Below are 15,000 nucleotides of genomic sequence, written 5' to 3' on the forward strand. Positions count from 1 at the left end.
GTGTGTGTGTGTGTGTGTGTGTGTGTGTGGATTGTTGCCATGGAAAAATGTGGTGCTCTGTATTAATAAATAGGCTGATGTGGTGGTGGTGATGATATTGGTGATGATGATGATGATGATGACGATGATCTACTCGGCTGTGTCTGATTGGTGTGATGGTGGTGATGATATTGGTGATGATGAAGATGATGATGATCCACTCGGCTGTGTCTGATTGGTGTGATGATGCTGATGATGATATTGGTGATGATGAAGATGATGATGATCTACTCGGCTGTGTCTGATTGGTGTGATGATGCTGATGATGATATTGGTGATAATGAAGATGATGATGATGATCTACTCGGCTGCGTCTGATTGGTGTAATGGTTGTGTGGCAGTTCTTACCAGATCGTGGTGGAGGAACAGAGCCCTCACCGCTCACGCCGAGATGCCGGGGCCCTGGAGTGTTTCCGTGTCCCCGTGTCCTACCAGACGGCCTCCAGCTCCGGCTCTCCGTACTACTTCGCTGCAGAGCTTCCTCCCGGGAACCTTCCAGAACCTTCTCCCTTCACTGTGGGAGACAACAAGACGTACCGGGGCTACTGGAACGCTCCACTCGCTCCACGGAAGAACTACAACATCTACTTCCAGGCTGTGAGCAGTGTGGAGAAGGTACACACACCTATCAACATAAATATATATATATATATATATATACATACATACATGCACACAAAAAGTGGGCATCGGGTACAGGTGGGCATTTATATCACGACGCATCGTTTTGAACATATTGGCATCTGTAAAAAATTTTATTTCTATATAATTATCAGTAGATTTCAGATTAACATGGCAGAGGCAGAGCTGTAACTTCCTGCACACACAACAGGAACACAATTGTATTTCATGGTTTAGTTTTTTTTTTCAGAATGCGTTCAAATCCACCGCATCATAAATCTTGAATACATTATCAGGTGAGACATAAAAAAAAAAAAAAAAAAAAAAAAAAAAAAAATTGTAGTAATTAAAAAATATATAATAATAATAAAAAATAAATACAATAATTATAATAATTTGATATATATATAATTATTATTATTTATTTATTATTATTATTATTAATATAAAAAACCATTATAATTATATATATATATAATCTCAGGCTTTAACATTTTTTTTATATATATTGTGTAAATTATTACATTAATTTTACTGAAAATTTTAAATTTAAATTTATTCTTTATTTCAATAATTTTTTTTTATTTACCTCAAATTTATTAGTTTTTGAAATTTCACATGGTGTGAGTTCAAACCAGTTCTTGATCTTGATCTTGCAGGGTAAAAACACACACACACACACACACACACACACACCACACACACACACACACACACACACACACACACACACACACACACACACACACACACACACACTACGTTCATAATTCAGAAAAGTGTGCATCAGTCATGAAGTTAACCAAACCGTGTGTGTGTGTGTGTGTGTGTGTGTGTGTGTGTGTGTGTGTGTGTGTGTGTGTGTGTGTGTGTGTGTGACTTTTTATTTTCCTCCACAGGAAACGAAGACGCAGTGCCTGAAATTGGCGACTAAAGGTGAGGACCTGCTTTATTGCTTTCCATTCTGAGCTTCTCTTCAGAATAGCAGAAGTGGACGTATTGCTTATTTCCTGTCTCCTGCTCTCGATTCCACACGGACAGTCTGACACACACACACACACACACACACACACAAGCGCTGTCTCCCTGCACTGAGAGCTTATTTGTGATCTCCGTGACATATTTGCTGGTGAAGCACCTCGCTCTGCTGATCCTCGGTTTTCACGGCTGCGTGAGGACGAGCTCGGCCCATCGCCATGATTTGTGCTTCATCAGAGATTTTCAATAATCCGCACTTTTCATCTGTCGTCTAAAATTTTAGACGAGTGGAGATGCACTCCGGGTTTCACTCGTCTCCTCAAACCGACGTGGAACTCGGCTCGCTCTTCTGCTGCAGGCCAAGGAGCGCTCCTTATAAGCATGAACAGATGCTCGGCCCAACGTTCTAGACTGCATGACTTTTCCCGCATCTCTGTGTTCTCTCATCCCTCTTTATTTCAGTCTTCCCTCAACTTTGTGCTTTTCATCCCTGTGTTCCCTCATCCCAGACTTCCTTCATCCCTGTGTTCCCTCATCCCAAAGTTCCTTTATCCTTGTGTTCTCTCATCCCTGTGTTCCTTCATCCCTGTGTTCCCTCATCCCTGTGTTCCTTCATCCCTGTGTTCCCTCATCCCTGTGTTCCTTCATCCCTGTGTTCTCTCATCCCAGAGTTCCTTTATCCTTGTGTTCTCTCATCCCTGTGTTCCTTCATCCCTGTGTTCCTTCATCCCTGTGTTCCTTCATCCCTGTGTTCCCTCATCCCTGTGTTCCCTCATCCCTGTGTTCCTTCATCCCTGTGTTCTCTTATCCCAGAGTTCCTTTATCCTTGTGTTCTCTCATCCCTGTGTTCCTTCATCCCTGTGTTCCTTCATCCCTGTGTTCCCTCATCCCTGTGTTCCTTCATCCCTGTGTTCTCTCATCCCAGAGTTCCTTTATCCTTGTGTTCTCTCATCCCTGTGTTCCTTCATCCCTGTGTTCCTTCATCCCTGTGTTCCCTCATCCCTGTGTTCCTTCATCCCTGTGTTCCCTCATCCCTGTGTTCCTTCATCCCTGTGTTCTCTCATCCCAGAGTTCCTTTATCCTTGTGTTCTCTCATCCCTGTGTTCCTTCATCCCTGTGTTCCTTCATCCCTGTGTTCCTTCATCCCTGTGTTCCCTCATCCCTGTGTTCCCTCATCCCTGTGTTCCTTCATCCCTGTGTTCTCTCATCCCAGAGTTCCTTTATCCTTGTGTTCTCTCATCCCTGTGTTCCTTCATCCCTGTGTTCCTTCATCCCTGTGTTTCCTCATCCCTGTGTTTCCTCATCCCTGTGTTCCTTCATCCCTGTGTTCTCTCATCCCAGAGTTCCTTTATCCTTGTGTTCTCTCATCCCTGTGTTCCTTCATCCCTGTGTTCCTTCATCCCTGTGTTCCCTCATCCCTGTGTTCCTTCATCCCTGTGTTCTCTCATCCCAGAGTTCCTTTATCCTTGTGTTCTCTCATCCCAGAGTTCCTTCATCCATGTGTTCCTTCATCCCTGTGTTCCCTCATCCCAGAGTCCCTTCATCCCCATGTTCCCTCATCGCCGTGTTCCTTCATCCTTGTGTTCCCTCATCCCTGTGTTTCCTTATCTCTGAGATTCTTTATCCCAAAATGCCCTCATCCTGATGTTCCCTCATCTCAGAGTTCCCTCATACTTTTCTTCCCTCCCAATTGTGTTCTCACATTATAGTGTTCCTTCACTCCTGCGTTGCCTCAGTTCCATGTTTTGTCGCCCATATGTTCTTCATGATACCTCACATCTATTCCCCATTGAAATGTAGGAACCTGGATGTAGCGGCCCCTGAGAATCTCGGGTCCTCAGAATGTGGGACTGGGAGACATTGAATATTGAGAATGTAGGACCTTTAAATACTCTGGGAATATGACACGTATCACCTCCTGGGAACGCTGTACGTCCGGAACGTAGGTTGTTCTATAAACAGGACGTGGATATTTACTGTGTTTACATACGCTTTTCTAGTCTTTTTCTGTGGAGCGTGTAGGTGATGTTCTCCGCTAGCAGCTCCGAAGGCGTTCACTGCTCTTGGCCCACTACATTGTTTAGCTAGCCGTGTGTTTGTTATGGTGTTAGCTCGGGGACATATGGTGCGCTAGTCAGACCGTTGTGACGCTAATGCGCACTCGTGATGCTACTCTGGGATTTTTTTTTTAAGTGCATTTGGAGGATTTTTGAAAGTGCTGTGGCTGGGAGATTAGCGAAAGTGCTGCTAGCTAATCCATAGCCAGCTGGACGAGCATTAACACGTAGCGGGTCTCCGGGGGGGACAAGCCGTGACGGGGACAGTCCATCTCATATGCTCTTAAAACTCTTAATCCTCTCAGAGTGTCACCTCGCTGATCGTCTGAGGGACGTGTCTTTTTAGAAGGTTTTTATTTTTATTGTGGAGCTGAAAGTGAAATTATTGACTGTGGAAATTGCGCAGAAGAACGCTGTCTGTCCAACACCGTCTGTCTGTCTGACTGTCTGACTGTCCAACACATCTGTCTGTCCGTCTGTCCAACACCGTCTGTCTGTTTGTCTTGTTTAAATATTTTGTTAAAAATTCACATTTCTCTGCAGTTGTTCATGCTAGAGCACAGGTTAGCAAATAAATGATTCTTAAAATAATAATAATAATAATAATATATTACAATAATGTAAACTAATAATAAAATAAAAGTAATATTTAAAAATGTTTTACATTTTTTTCCACTAATATAAATATTTATTTCTTATATTTACTATATTTAACAATGTATATTTATAATTTGATATGAAAAAAATTCTAGTAAAACTAATTCCTTTTTTTCTCTCCCATGTACAGTCACTTTTAATTTGTACAATTGTTTTAAAAATAATAATAAAATACATGTTCTGAAATTATTATTATTTTTATCATAAAAACAATGCGAGTAACAGAAAGTGTTTAGTGATTTAAATGCTAATGTGGTGTAAAGCTGCTTAATCCTGATAGCGAAATAAAAATATTAATTAAAGCGTATGAAAATTGAATTGCTGCAGATGGAGAATCGTTTTCTTGCGTTCAGCCTGAACTGAATGTACCGATCGAAACAGATAATCTCGTTTTAGACTCGTAGCAACAGTTGCTTGAAGTTTTTTAGCTAGCAGTAAACTCAGACTGGTCCAGATATCAGATATTAGAAATACACTTTATTGGGCAAATGTTTTGTGGACACCTCAGCACAAGATCCTGTGATATCTGTGCTTCTTTCTGTAGATGTTTTGTGGAGATTCTGTGAAGAAGTTTTTGCATAAATTCTGTGGTGGTATTGAGATACTGTGGAGGTTATTTTTTAAATTTTTTGAAGATTCCATCATGGAGATTTCTTAGAAATTCTTTGAGATTTTGTAGAGATTTTGTGGAGGTTTTCTGGAGATTTTGCAGAGAATTTGTGGACGTTTTTATATTGATTCTGAGGAGATTCTGTGGAGGTTTTGTGGAAATTCTGTGGAGATGTTTTGCTCATTCAGCTAGTGTTAGTTAGAGTGTTAGTAGGGACGGTCAGGAACCGATGGAGGTGAGGTAAGAAGGCCTGGGGTGCTGTTCACATTCATCCCATTAGGATCAGAGCTTTTTAGAAGGAGATCTTCCACATCATCGAACCTATGGAAAGCAGATCTTTATCATCATGCTGGAACAGGTTTGGGTCTTCTAGTTCAAGCGAAGTGACGATTCCATGCATCCAGTGACGTTCTGAATCGTAAATTTAGAGCACAGGTGTGTGTGTGTGGGGTAAGTGATTGTTAGAGAGGGTGTTATCCTGCATAGAGAAGTCCTGAGAACAGGTTGTGGGTTCCATGTTCTCCGTCGTGGACAGATGGAGAGGAGTGGGGAATAGAGGAGGAGGAGGAGGAGGAAGAGGGAGCTCTGAGCCCCGGAGCTGTACCTGACACATGGAATATGAAAGCGTTTGTTATTATAGATTTGCTGTTGTCATTAATTATTCTCCGTCTCTGGCTTTCTTGCGGGAGATAATGTAATAAAAGCTTGCAGCGCTCTCTCTCTCTCTCTCACTCACACACACACACACACACACACACACACACACACACACACACACAATTCGATGCGCTCCATGTCATGTAGCGTTAGCGCGAATGGGGAAATAGATTTTCATTTTTTTTTTTTTTTTTTTACTTTATCTCTGAAATGGATGTAATCCAATTTCATTTGAATTTCTTCCCGTATATTTTTTCTTTTTTCTTTTCTCTCCTCCGTCTCGTCTCGTCTCGGCCGGCGTGTTTATGAGAGCTGACGCTGGTGTAAGTGTTTTGGCAGGAGTGAGAGGGATTTATGTCTGTACCAATAATCCACAACATCAACTCACACACACACACACACACACACACACACACATACATATACACACACACACACACACACACACCCCTCAGGTCACCTTTTAACCCTGGTGTCATAATCCATTCCGAGGCGCACTTTATAACACCGAGCTCTCGCACTGTGTGTGTGTTTGTGTGTGTGTTTGTGTGTGTGCCCTGAACCGACCCTCATACACACATTTTCTTCTCCCTTAACATCTTTTGCACTTGATGCATCATCTCACACCAGCTCGCATCTGATCCCGATTTTTTACAGAATGTTTTTGTTTGTTTGTTTATTTATTTATTATTGTACTTTTTTAACTTCATTAATTATTACATTTAGCAAATTACAAGGATTAGTAATTTCTTTGAAGATAGCAATGTTCAGAGCAGGTTTGGTAGCTAACCCGTATTAGATAGGACATCAAAAACCATCACTATGGTTACGGTGTGTGTGTGTGTGTGTGTGTGTGTGTGTGTGTGTGTGTGTGTGTGTGTGAGCGTACCACAGTCAACCTAAACACTGACCTGTATTTGCTCTAAACCGCAATTGAAATGAATCGGAACGTCCCCCCAGGCCACCTCACCTCACCTCCATCAGTACCGGACCCGACCCACTGACAGCCTCCTGGACATCTAGTAGAACATCTTTCCAGAAGACTGTTGCTCATTAGAACCGGAAATCAGGGATACTTGCGAATCCTATGGTCAGGTGTCCACAAACTTTTGGTCTTATTTTGTGTGTGTGTGTGGACCAAGTAAAGGGAAAGTAGGCCGGGTAATTGAAATGTACTCCACACACACACACACACACACACACACACACACACACACACACACACACACGGGCCGGAGGAGGCTGTTTTGCACGAACACACGCCGCGCTACACAATAAGTGCTCGGGTCGATGCTCACTGACGCTGCTGTTACGGTCTCATTGTTAGCTTGTAAAACACATTAGAGTGTATTTACGACACACACACACACACACACACACACACACACACACACACACACTGCATTACGTGTGTGATTATTCACCATGTCCCTTTTGTGAGTGAAGTGTACAGGAGACATGCACTTCCTAATGGATTTGCGCGTTCTCGTCCACGTGACCGAGCAGTAACTCTAACGTGGGCTATTCTATGTTGGTTTTTTTTGCTTGCTAGCGATCATAATTCAGAATCAAATACTACATATTTTACTACAAACGTATTAAATATTTATTTCGGTGAGCTTTCTGTAAGAAATTGTAGCTAGCGCACTTTGAATCTGACTAGCCATCCTTTTATACGCTGCATTGTTATTCTTGCTAGCTCTGCTTCTTCTCCCATGGCGTTTTTAGCCGCCTACTTATTTTTGTCTTGTAATCTGAGGCCCTTATTAAGCCCTGACTAGCTAGCATGATGTGCTGTCATCCTAAGAAACAAAAAGTAATGCTAGCTTGCTCGTTCTTCTCCGACGCGATTTCGTTGCTCGAGCGGCTAGGCTAGAGAAGAGTCGAATTGTAAATCGCTAGTCAGCTCTGTAGGCCTTGTAGGGAACGATATGCTAATGTGGCTAACTGGCGAGATTAGCATAATGTGTATTGTGAATAATGGCTAATATGTTCATGATGAATGACTGATGTTATTTTGTTCTCTGGGTTCTTTGGGTTCCTTGGGTCCTCGGTTCTCCGGTTCAGGAGCCACAGAGGAGCCGGAGGTGATTCCTGATCCGGCTAAACAGACAGACCGCGTGGTGAAGATCGCTGGGATTAGCGCCGCAGTGCTCGTCTTCATCCTGCTGCTGCTGGTGGCCATTTTACTGGTGAAGAAAAGGTGAGAATATTCTTTCTTTCTATCTATCTATCTATCTATCTATCTATCTATCTATCTATCTATCTATCTATCTATCTATCTATCTATCTATCTATCTATCTATCTATCTATCTATCTATCTATCTATCTAATACATGTCATTTCCATGTCCATCACACACCTCCGTACAGCTGCTCGCTAACCACTGAGGGGTATTGAGCTGAATTGTGTGTGTGTGTGTGTGTGTGTGTACACAATAAAGCACAAGTTACTGTTCTCATCCCTACACTGATAGTTTATCCCTCACCGCACGACCCCGTGTGTTTTACAGCTAAACTTCGTCATCATGGTGACGCTAACGTTAAGCCTGACTCTCCACTCTTCCCCTAAACATAGAGAGATGGAGAGATGGAGGAGTGAAAGAGGTGTAAACTCCTGCACATGCTCTCACTTCCTACTGTTGTTTAATATCGCCATCATGTGGCCATCTGTCCAACTGCAGCTCTCTCTCCTCTCTATTCTCTCTCTCTCTCTATTCTCTCTCTCTCTCACCCATCTCTCTGTTCAACTAATATGAATTTATAACATTATTGTGTGGGTCAGTAGTGTGTGTGTGTGTGTGTGTGTGTGTGTGTGTGTGTGTGTGTGTGTGTGTGTGTGTGTGTGTGTGTGTGTGTGTGTGTGTGTGTGTATCTCTGTGGTGATGCATGTGTGTGTTTGTTTCGATGGTGATGTGTGTATATCAGTATAAGTGTCAGTGGTGTGTGTATGTTGTGTGTTGGTGGTGTGTGTGTGTCTGTGTGTTGGTGTTGTGTATATGTTTTGTGCATGTGTGGTAGTGTGTGTTTGTGGATGAGTTGGTGGTGTGTAATTTAGTGGTGCGTCTGTGTTGGTGGTGTGTGTTTGTGGATGTGTCGGTGGTGTGTGTGTTGGTGAGGATCAGCTCGGTGTGGTTCAGTATTAGTGTTGGAGTGAAGCTGGTGGTCAGATGGCTGGATGGAGACCATGTTGGATCTGATCCAGTTTTGATTCTCGCTTAGCGAATCACCACACACTCCGACCTTTCAGCAACATCAACACAACTCCAATCAATACAAGTCAAACACACACCACAATGTTCACGATCCAGAGTCAGAGCTCATCTGCTCAAAACCTGCACTGCTGATTTATAAACCCACACGAGCAGTGTGTTCTGCTGTTCCACAAACATCCTTCAACAGAGTCCCCCAACCAGAGTCCCAAATGTTGTTCCCAACATAGTCCTTAAATGTAGTCCCTAAACATAGTCATTGTAGTCCTCAAAACATCCCAACATAATTCCCAACACACTCCCCAACATAGTCTTCAACAGGTCCAAACATATCCCCCATAATCCCCAGCATATTCCCTATAATAGTCCCAACACATCCAACCATAGTCCTTAACAAATTTCCCAAAATGGTCTCCAACAGATCCAAACATAATCCTCAACATAGTCCCAACACCTCCAAACATAATCCTCACCATAGTTCTCAAAAGATCCAAAGATTTTCCTTCATATATTCAACGGATAGATTCATGGCTTTGAGTGCAGTAACACTGCCCCCTGCTGGACACAGTTGTAAACACAAACACAGTCCCAGGCTTGGACTATTTGCTGATGGAGTGCTAAAGGAAACGCATCCTGTATTGAAGCAGATCGCGTTCCTGTCGTCTGTTTCACACTCATGAGCCCACACTAACGCTCCTCAGACACGTGCGAGTGTTTGTGCAGCTTTCAGATGGTCTTTGAGAGATACTGCATCTTTAAAATGGTGGTTATAACAGTGATGATGATGATTTTTATTAGCTTTTCTTTGATTTATTTTCGGGTTGTTGTTGTTTTCCAGGATTTTCTACCGCCTGCTTAATTGTTTCATTTGCAGTTGGTCACGATACTTTCTGGGTTTAATATTCATGACTCGGCAGGTGCGATCAGAAATAGCCTCAATGACGCATGTGCCAATTTTCGTGTTGGTGTGGGCGGAGCCATGTGAGAAAAACCATCTCCGCAGTAGACTATTTCCGAACCAACCAATCATGTAGGACGCCTTTGGATGCACGAAATCGTCCCTTCGGTTGAACTAGGAGCCCCAAAGCTCCACGAAGATCTGCTTTTTATGGGTTGGATGTTGTGGAAGATCTCGAGCTCCAACCCTATTGGGATCGATTTGGAACGCCACCTCCTCACCTCTCACCTCAATCAGCTACAAGAATGGAGCTTCTTATAAGAGCAAATCAAATGGGATGTTAAAAAAGTAATATTATTATTATTATTATTATTATAAAATACAGAAAATACAAATATTTCCAGTCAATAAATAAATAATATCATTAAATCGCAGAAAACAAACGCATCAAGATGTTTTAGATCGCGATACAGATATCGTCCGGTCGTATCGTCCGCCTCTGAAGTTTTTTTTGGCACATGTTTCACTGCAGACGTTTCCAAAAAGATGAATAAAAGCATGAGTTTTTTGGTTATATATTTTTTTCTGGTTGCAAAAAAAAAAAAAAAATCTATAAATGCACGTGTTTTGTTAAATAAGAACTGAATCACGGAGGGAAAAATGATCTAAATCAATAAATGAAGTTTAGTTTGCTGCGTGTGTTGGACAAATAGTGTTTGCATTGACTTCTATTTTCTTCATTGTGTTTTGTGCTGTTTTGCTATTTTTTTTATTTGATTTTGTTTGTTTTATTTGTTTTTTGTTTTTTTCTCATGTGCTTGCCAGGAGGACCTACTATTCTTACTCATATTACCTGTAAGTAAACAGAACCCAGACCAAGCAGGGGGTTCGGTTCCAGCCGAGTCGTGGGCTCGTGGGGTCTCTGTCTCTCGGCTAGTTCCCGTAGTGTTTTAAAGATGCAGTATCCTTTTTTCAAGCCACTCGCTGCTCAACCAATTTACTAATTAACCAATTAACCAATCACGGCGAACCAGCCGATCACAGCCAGCCAATCGCAACCAGCCAGCCAATCACAACCACGCTGCCATGCCTCCGTGCTCTCCATGACCCGAGCGCTGTGTTAGTTGAAAAAAGAATGCTGCATTCATGTCTGTCTTCCATTTTTCTTTTTTTTCCCCCTTCACTTTCTTTCATCGTCGGGTTTTTTTGGTGTGTGTGTGTGTGTGTGTGTGTGTGTGTGTGTATTTTGGGTTGTCGCCACCACCACCATTCATCTCTTCACTCACCTTCTTGCACACACACACACACACACACACACACACACACACACACACACACACACTCACTCCTACACACATTCATGTCACACATGTGTGTTTTCGTCTCGTTGTTGGTGAAGAAAGTGCGGGTTCGGTATTGTCAGTGGAAAGGTGTTGCCATGGCGACGTACGGCGAGAAGGGAAGCTGAAAAGGTTTGAGCGTAAACAGTTGACATCACTAACTTTTACCTGGATCACTGAGAGAGATCTAAACCCCGCCCCCTTTACTCAGGGTGTGTGTGAGAGAGAGAAAGCAGATTGATGGGTGGAAAGAGAGAGCGGTAGATGGATAGATGGATATATGTGTAGACTGATAGGTGAATAATAGATAAAAGGGGTGTATGGGCGGATAGACGGATGGATGAAGGGAATGAGCGATAGAGGACCAGTTAATGGATGGAAAGAGGGAGATGGATAGAGAGGTAGATAGATTAGATTAATGGAAAGAGAGATAAATAGACTGATGTATAGACTGTTAATGGGTAAATAATAGACAGATAGATAGATAGATAGATAGATAGATAGATAGATAGATAGATAGATAGATAGATAGATAGATAGATAGATAGATAGATAGATTTCTGTCCTCTGTGTGTGTGTGTGTGTGTGTTCTCAGCATGATCATGCACCATTTTGTGGGTGTTTCCTAAAGGTGTCTCCTGGTGTGTGTGTGTGTGTGTGTGTGGTCACTCACCTGTCGTGTGTGTGTGTGTGTGTGTGTGTGTGTGTGTGTGGTCACTCACCTGTCGTGTGTGTGTGTGTGTGTGTGTGTGTGTGGTCACTCACCTGTCGTGTGTGAGTGTGTGTGTGTGTGTGTGTGTGGTCACTCACCTGTCGTGTGTGAGTGTGTGTGTGTGTGTGTGTGGTCACTCACCTGTCGTGTGTGAGTGTGTGTGTGTGTGTGTGTGGTCACTCACCTGTCGTGTGTGTGTGTGTGTGTGTGTGTGTGTGTGTGTGGTCACTCACCTGTCGTGTGTGTGTGTGTGTGTGTGTGTGTGTGTGTGTGGTCACTCACCTGTCGTGTGTGTGTGTGTGTGTGTGTGTGTGTGTGGTCACTCACCTGTCGTGTGTGAGTGTGTGTGTGTGTGTGTGTGGTCACTCACCTGTCGTGTGTGTGTGTGTGTGTGGTCACTCACCTGTCGTGTGTGTGTGTGTGTGTGTGTGTGTGGTCACTCACCTGTCGTGTGTGTGTGTGTGTGTGTGTGTGTGTGTGTGTGTGTGTGGTCACTCACCTGTCGTGTGTGTGTGTGTGTGTGGTCACTCACCTGTCGTGTGTGTGTGTGTGTGTGTGTGTGTGGTCACTCACCTGTCGTGTGTGTGTGTGTGTGTGTGTGTGTGTGTGTGGTCACTCACCTGTCGTGTGTGTGTGTGTGTGTGTGGTCACTCACCTGTCGTGTGTGTGTGTGTGTGTGTGGTCACTCACCTGTCGTGTGTGTGTGTGTGTGTGGTCACTCACCTGTCGTGTGTGTGTGTGTGGTCACTCACCTGTCGTGTGTGTGTGTGTGTGTGTGTGTGTGCGTTTGTGTGGTCACTCACCTGTCGTGTGTGTGTCCTGATAACTGTTGGCTTTAATAATAATAATAAGAAGAAGATTCATTTACTGAAAGACTTTGGGGCTGTGGTTTGTAAGGAAACTGGCGAAGAAGCGGAAGGACGCGGCGGGGAACGCCCGGCAGGAGATGACGCACATGGTGAACGCCATGGACCGGAGCTACGGCGAGCAGAACACGCTCCACACCGAGGAACCCGTCAGCGTCACCTTCATGGACTCGCACAGCTTCAACACCCGCTGTAAGTGAACATCCGTCTTACTCATTGTTCCCCCTGGTGGCTAATCAGGGAATAGCAATTCTAAAGTTCTCAAATACAATGAAGGTGCACGTTCTTTAACATCACTTTATTACCGCTTTATCTGTGAAAAGCTGCTCAGAGACGAAGCGCAGTACAAATCAGATGGAATTGAAGTCAGGTGTCCAAGAACTTTTGGCCTATATTGTAGCAGTATGGAGTATCAGTTAAAAAGATAATAATAGTGTAAATATGTGGTCGTGTGTGTGTGTGTGTGTGTGTGTGTGTGTGTGTGTGTGTGTGTTTGGTGAACAAAATCTAAACACACACACACACACATACCAGGAAACCCACGTAGGTGTGAAAATGTTTTGTTTTCTACAGAATACAATGTTTTCGATGATTTTTTTCTTCTTGTTGTGGTTTGTCTCTGGGGTTTTTTGCCGTTCTGTGTTAAAAAAAAAAAATCATATAAATGAATTTAAGTAAATTTACATTCAGAATGAAATTGATCGAGAAGGTGATAAATTGGGGGCATGTTCTAGAGCGTGAATTGGATGGGCGGAGCTACAGGGTCGGGGGTTGTCTCGGGATCAGCGTCATTTCACGAGCAGTCAAGGAGGATTTTGGCATTTCGAGAATCCGTAGGCCGCAAGTCAGAGATCTTCTGCAAAGATTTGAAGAACCTGATGATCTTGAGATCCTGAAATGATTCTGTCTAAAATGTAGCTAGAGTTTTTTTTATTTAATATAATTTAAATAAATATTTTATATGTAGGTGTTTTTATGGTGTGTGTGTGTGTGTGTGTATATATATATATATATATATATATATATATATATATATATATATACACACACACACACACACACAGAGTGTATACACTCACTCTACTGGCTACATAAATCTTTTCTATAGATTTCTAAAATATTTATTTTCATTATATTCTATTGACCCATTTTAGTCTAAAAGGCTTTAAAGCTACTAACATTTTAACAGTTTAATTTCAGATATAAAACTGATTATATAAAAAAAATGCGAAACAATCCATAAAGTTTATAATTTATGACCCGTGTGACACAAAAAACCTTCGGCTGCAATTGGATCATGTGCAAAGATCTTTTTGAGATCATCAGCTTCTTCTTCTAATCTTTGCGGAAGATCTCAGACCTACGGCCCACAGAGTCTCGAAATGCCGAAAACCTGAAATGATGCTGATCCTGAGACAATCATCAACTCTCTCTTTCTTTCTCTCTCTCTATCTATATATCTATAGAATATGTTTTGAACCTCATGTATTGAGAAAAGTTCAATTATTAAAACATTTTCATTTCATTGATTTTCAAGCTTCAATCGAGATTCCCACTTTATTTGATGAGTTTTTGTGAATTGTGGATTTGTACATGAATCTGAAGCTCTGTCTGAGTTCTGGATCTGTATGATGATTATTATTGCAGTGCCCAACGATCCGCTAGTGCCCACGGCGGTGCTCGGTGAGGATTTCATGTATGATTGTTGTTTGTCGTTGCCTCCCCGTGTATCAGCGACATTTCACTCCAACCTTCTTCATTAACTTCATTATAAATCCCAAGCTTTTTAAACCCATGGCTTCGGTTAGACCTCGCTGATACACGTCCTGCATCACATTTCCCATCATCCCCTGGTGTGTGACCCCCGTGTCCACAGAGTGTTTACTAGAATTAGAGTGTCAAACGATGTGAGACCCTTCACCCTCATAATATTTAGTTTCAGTCAGAGATCAAACAGAACCAATAATGTGAACTGGTGATTATTGATTATTTATTGAATTATGCTCAGTTTAAAATATTACACACTAAAAAGGACACTTTCTGTGGACATGTGGTCTGTGGTGTCTGTAAGTGTGTACCCACACACACACACACACACACACACACACACACACACTTTCACATGTACCCACTTACAGATTATTATATACTAACACACACTCATACAGAATGTATATACATTTACACACATACATACAGTATATATATATATATATATATATACATACACACACACACTCATACACGTGTGTATGAATACAAATACAGTAAAAGTGTACTTCATACACACACACATTCATACACACTTATTAGGGTTTACACACAGGCACAGAAACAAAAACAAACCAAAAAA

The 15,000-nt window shown here is 42.3% G+C and overlaps 1 protein-coding gene and 1 long non-coding RNA gene across 32 annotated transcripts in view; one reads left to right on the forward strand and one right to left on the reverse strand.

The window, feature by feature from the left end:
• The window catches only part of ptprk (protein tyrosine phosphatase receptor type K), a 104,460-nt gene that overhangs the window by 79,138 nt on the left and 10,322 nt on the right, over positions 1 to 15,000 (forward strand). For 14 of the 31 annotated variants that reach the window (XM_083534359.1, XM_083534366.1, XM_083534369.1 and 11 more), the window contains 5 exons: positions 381 to 654; positions 1,560 to 1,596; positions 7,687 to 7,822; positions 12,679 to 12,839; positions 14,295 to 14,330. In XM_083534359.1, the coding sequence (XP_083390485.1) occupies positions 381 to 654; positions 1,560 to 1,596; positions 7,687 to 7,822; positions 12,679 to 12,839; positions 14,295 to 14,330 (644 nt within the window). Of the gene's footprint in view, positions 1 to 380; positions 655 to 1,559; positions 1,597 to 7,686; positions 7,823 to 10,554; positions 10,585 to 12,678; positions 12,840 to 14,294; positions 14,331 to 15,000 lie in introns of all 31 variants that reach the window. The other 17 variants (XM_083534358.1, XM_083534357.1, XM_083534356.1 and 14 more) reach the window with 3 other exon arrangements.
• LOC310722234 lies at positions 10,951 to 11,622 on the reverse strand. The gene is made up of 2 exons (XR_014532319.1): positions 11,048 to 11,622; positions 10,951 to 11,015 (listed from the first exon to the last, which is right to left on the reverse strand). It is a non-coding gene; the product is annotated as an uncharacterized lncRNA (long non-coding RNA).

The sequence above is a fragment of the Silurus aristotelis genome (genome assembly GCF_946808225.1).
Source record: "Silurus aristotelis genome assembly, chromosome: 28".
In the NCBI taxonomy this organism is placed as follows: domain Eukaryota; kingdom Metazoa; phylum Chordata; class Actinopteri; order Siluriformes; family Siluridae; genus Silurus; species Silurus aristotelis.